The sequence below is a fragment of the Crocodylus porosus genome, unplaced genomic scaffold, assembly GCF_001723895.1.
Source record: "Crocodylus porosus isolate Cpor-Errol unplaced genomic scaffold, CroPor_comp1, whole genome shotgun sequence".
Lineage (NCBI taxonomy): Eukaryota > Metazoa > Chordata > Crocodylia > Crocodylidae > Crocodylus > Crocodylus porosus.
In genome coordinates this window covers 78569290-78574348 of record NW_017728918.1, presented here as the reverse complement: position 1 = coordinate 78574348, position 5059 = coordinate 78569290, and the positions used below count along the sequence as shown (strand labels likewise).

At 42.3% G+C, this 5059-nt stretch overlaps 1 protein-coding gene across 1 annotated transcript in view; it reads left to right on the top strand.

Moving 5' to 3' along the window:
• Positions 1 to 5059, top strand: part of PNISR (PNN interacting serine and arginine rich protein) — a 31461-nt gene that overhangs the window by 7315 nt on the left and 19087 nt on the right. The window contains exon 2 of the mRNA XM_019537790.1: positions 4213 to 4319. Coding sequence (XP_019393335.1) covers positions 4232 to 4319 — 88 coding nt within the window. The 5' untranslated portion in view covers positions 4213 to 4231. The remainder of the gene's footprint in view (positions 1 to 4212; positions 4320 to 5059) is intronic.

Sequence of the window (5059 nt, the reverse complement as noted above, 5' to 3'; positions counted from 1 at the left end):
GACCACACCACTGCAGAATAATCCTCCTTGGAGGTGAATCCCGTCCTCCATCCTTTGTAGGCTTTCCTTTTTAGCCACAGGAGGTCTGCTAGGTCATGGTCCCTAAGGGCCTGACCGACAAGCCTCTTGAGCTTGTCAAAGTCAGCTTTTCTGAAGTCAAGGACTTCTGTGTTGCTGACTGAATTGTAAAATTCAGAATAAATATGCATGAAACCATTCACTTACATGTGTATGTCATATGTTTTCCTAGTTAGCAATTAGTAGTAGTGCTAACTTGGTGTAAACAGTATATTTAAATGCAGGTTAACTTAGTGTTTGTTAATCAGTGATGATCAACTTTTCTGTAGGAAAACTTGTACTAACCCAATAACTTGGTTCATATTCATTCAGTGAATTACTTTCAGTCCTATAAGCTTATGACTTCCTTGGACTTCTTAACAGAAACTACTCCCTGTAGGGAAAACTGAAGACCAGTCCAGATTCTTCAGTGTAGGATGTTGGGGGTTTTTTGGTTTTGGGGTGGTTGTTTTTTTTTGGTAAATATTTGCCCTGGTCGTGGACTACAGTCCTAAAACCATCCTGGCTGGTGATGGAAAGATCAGCAGGGGTGTGGAGGTGGTCTCCTAGTAACATAAACCAAATATTCCATCTCGCGTGTCATTTCTGGCACCCTGCTGATTTATGACAGCTATGACATCTACTTTGTATAGGGTTTCCCAAAGTTTCGTCCTTGAAGGTTTGTTTCATAGGGGTAGTCTTGGATGGCAGGCCACAGGGTTTTACTGTGAACATGTGAGATGATGGTGAAGGCACAGAAAGCTAACGCTTTCAGCTTCGTCAGTAGCATCAGTTCACTAAAGATATCACCCACAGGATTCTTTCTATTGTCTTAGCTTCCAAATGTGAAACTGCAGACGTTTTAGACAATTTCACACTGAAGACTTAAGTTTATCACCTCTTGATAAATGAAGATCCAATAGAATGGTCTCTTTTGAGAAATGAAATTAGAAGGAAACTACTTTTCTCCTCTTGGGGCTCTCTCTTAAGAAAGATCTCAACCTGTAAAATGAGATTGCAGTCTCATATTGGAAAGTTAAGACCCAAAAGTTAGAATCTTGTCGGACTAATATCTTCAGAAAAACAGGATGAAATTGAGTTAATTTCCTTTTTCATCCCATGGTTGTAGATCAGTTATGAAATTCAGTTCTTTTTTAATATATAATATGGAAAAATAAAAGGCATAACTTCTCAATTCAATATCTAGTCCATGGGTCGGCAGCCCCCCGCATGTGTGCTGAGCATGGCACACGAGGCCATTTTGCTCAGCACACCACTGCCAGCCTGGCTTCTAGGCAGTTGCTGCCAGCCACAAAGCCCAGGTTGCTCCCAGCAGGCAGCTGAGTTGTTGCAAGCCTTGCTGCAAGCAGAGCAGGCTCCATGGTTGACAGCAGCTATCCAGAGCCTGGGCCAGTTGTAGCCAGAAGGCTGCAAACATCTGCTCCAGGCTCTGGCATTAGCTCTGTACTGGTGGGTGCACATGCACCTCAGAGTGGACAGTCGGGGAACGGCCTGAGGCAGCGCAACCCTGGCTTCTCCCCCACTGCTGGCACAGAGCTGACAACTGGGCTCCACAGCCCCTATATCAGCTCCATGCTGGTGGCGACTGCATGTGCACCTCATAGCAGACAGTGGGAAGGCTGTGCTGCCTCAGGCCCTACCCTCACCATCCACTCTGAGGCATGCATGCACCCACCAGTATGGAGTTGATGCCAGAGTCCGGAGCAGCTGGCTGCAGCCGGTCCAGGTTCTGGTAGTTGCTGCCAACCACGGAGCCCAGGCTGCTTGCAGCTGAACCCACCTGACTCCCACCCACTCTGAGCCCAGCCCCCCACCAGGATGAGGCTGGCACTGCCCCTTGCCAGGAGTACTGCACCTTTTGCAGCCTTAGCTGAGTGGGTTGGGTGGGTGGTTGGACTGATGGGCAGGCTCCAGGTCGGGGCCTTGGCCAGCTGCGCTGCAGCTTGTGGGCTGGCTCCCCAGGGAAACACAGGGGCTCTGGTGGGACCAGGGCATTGTTGGGTTGGACCTTGTCCAGTGGCCCAGGAGCCTGGCTCTGTTCGCCTGTGCATCTGGTTCTGTGTGTTTGTCTGCCTTTGTTTGGTTTCGTGTGTCTGTGTGCACACACGTGTCTGGTTCTGGATGTGTCTGCACTTTTGTCTGTTCTGGGTGTGTTCCGCTTCTCTGTGTTTGTGCACGTGGTCCTCTGTGTGCATATGTGCCTGGTTCTCTCTCTGCTCTCCTTTTTCTTTCTCTCTGTCTCTCTCTTCTCTTTCTCTTATTTGTCTCTTTTCTCTCTCTCATTGCAACATGCTCAACAAAAAAGGAATACACAACAGCAAAGGCAACATTTACGATTATTAAATATACTAATATGCAATGTGTCCTGCCATATACCCTCCCCCCCCCCCCCCCATTTTGTTTTTCTGGCATGCTGGCACTCCAGCAGCTTCCAAGGTAGACATTGTGGGGTTTTTGGCACTCCGGCCAAAAAACATTGCCTACACCGGTCTAGTACAGTGATCATCTTGTTTTTGTGTTACTATTGGTGATCACCATCTAGTGGAGATCATATTACATCCCTGCAGCAATCTGCGGCACATGTGCATATAAAAAAGCCAAAATGGGAATACTGAAATACATTTTTTTTTCTTAACATAGCTTAGTTGATGGAAACCGAGGGGGCTGGCACCATGTGACCTGTCACTTCTTTGGGGACCAATAATCATCTGCAATTGATGGAATTTTAGTGTGGTACATACATCCAGATTTGTTAATCTTGGAAGGGGCTAGATTACTGAACAAACAAGCGTAGTGGTTTACATTGTCCTTACTTCTGAGTGAAACCAAAATTGGCATAAGATGACTTTAATTGAAGCCTGAAGTCTAATAGCAACATTCTTGTAAGGTAGACTTTGCCATGTGTTTTCCAAGGGTAGACATGTGCCCTTGGCATATAATTTTTCTACACTACTTTTACAAAAAAGACTAGGTTTATTTGGTGCAGATCAGAATGCTACTGACTTGTTTTCTCTCTTCGTTTTACTTGACGTCAGTGGGAGCCTGTACATGAGCAGCAAGGCTGTTCTGATGCACTGTAGTTACAGTGCATTGAAGCAGGCTTGATTAATTGAGTCTGGTAATTACCGCGCTCCAGCAGACTCCATAGTCTCAAGTATCAGTGTCCCACGCTTAAAAATGTTGCGGGGGGACACTTTAACTAAAGCTTGTGTGATGAATGTTAGTTAAAGTGCCCCTGCCACTGTTTTTAAGTGTGGGGATTCTGATACATGAGACTCTCTGGGGGCTTTAATTAGAAGAGCTCCAAGAGCTGATCTAATTAAAAGGTCCACTCTGAAAGGCTGTGTATAAATGCCCAGTGTGTCCTAAAGCAATTCCATTCAGTGGTGCTTTGATATAATTAGGAAACCTCTTTTATATTCTGCAACCTAGAAGACATGAAAGCAATTAAATAAATTCAGGCTTATAATTTCTAGTGATCTTGAAACTGAACTGTCTTATTAAGTATCCTCAGCATTGTCTCTCATCATCCAAGAAGTTTGGTTCTTACATATTTTATATCATATACATGTCTTGAACTTCACTACAGGTCCCACAAAAGCACACATTGGTCATTTTTCAGGATCATGTCCTTTCTTTGTCAAGTTTTGCATCTAGTTTGTTTAGGGGATTAGAAAAGAAACCATTCCTTACAAAAACACCCAAGTACACCAGTTGGATTACATTGTCTTATTTTTATTTATAACATATTCCTGGGAAGTTGTAAAATTGGAGTATTTACTTTCTTTACACTTCATGTATAACACTGTCAAAACTTTTTTTTTTGCTGCAGCTTAGATGGATTTTTGTAACTTGCTACTTACCTTTATATAAATTTAGGGAATATGATTACTCTTCTGAAGTCTTTCAAAGTTTGTAGAACTAAACAGTTTAAACTAGTTTTATATTAACTTTTTCAGTTGGTATTTAGGACAATTAATATTTTCGTCCAGTAAGCGTATTATACTGATATTAACTTAGTTTTGCAAGATTTTTTTGTTTTTTTGAGCAATTGGGAAATAATGCATTTGAGTATGTAACATTTCCTAAGTATTGATTCATATTGAAAGCAGTGTTGTTTTTGTTTGAATTTAGAATATATAAAGGAGTAAAGATGTGGGATCAAGGTGGGCAGCCTTGGCAGCAGTGGCCTTTGAACCAGCAGCAATGGATGCAGTCATTCCAGCACCAGCAAGATCCAAGTAAGTACATGCCTGAGGTTCCACTATCAAAATAAAACTTTGAGCTGGCATCTGTTTTAGTTCCATGTTGTCTTCATCTCTTACTTAAATTCTCAAACTGCACTTCAGCCTAGGTATTATTTACTCATTATAATATCTGCTGCCCGTTGTCACTTGTTATAACCACAAGCTAGTTGTTTTGTCCCTGTTCTTCCAAAGATAAACTCAATAATAGAAGGAACAACACAAACTATAAGATATGGAAAAAGTCACAAAAATTAATAATAAACAATGTATGCTGAGAAATATAGCAAAGTGAACTCTGTTTATGTTTTTACACATCTGTACAAACAGAGCTGAATAAGGAGCGTATGCTTGTGTGTGTATATATATAACGTGTATATGTGTGTATGTATGTCTACGTATGCGTGTATGTATATGTGTGTGTATAATATAATGGATTATGAAGAAGAACTGAAAGAAGTTTGGAGAAGAGAAGATGGAGGGGGGATTTGATAAGTCTTCAAATATTTGAAGCTATAAAGAGGATGGAGATAGACTTGTCCTGTGTTTGCAAAGACCATTTAGATTTGAAGACTAAGAGGAACTTCCTGGCTATGCAGGGGCTCAAGAATTAGAACAGATTGCCTAGAGAAATTGTGGAATCTCCATCCCTAGAATGGAGGATTCTAGCGATTTTAAAGAACAGGTAGACAGATACTTGGCTAGTATGGTGTTATCAGGGCTGATCCTGCCTAGAG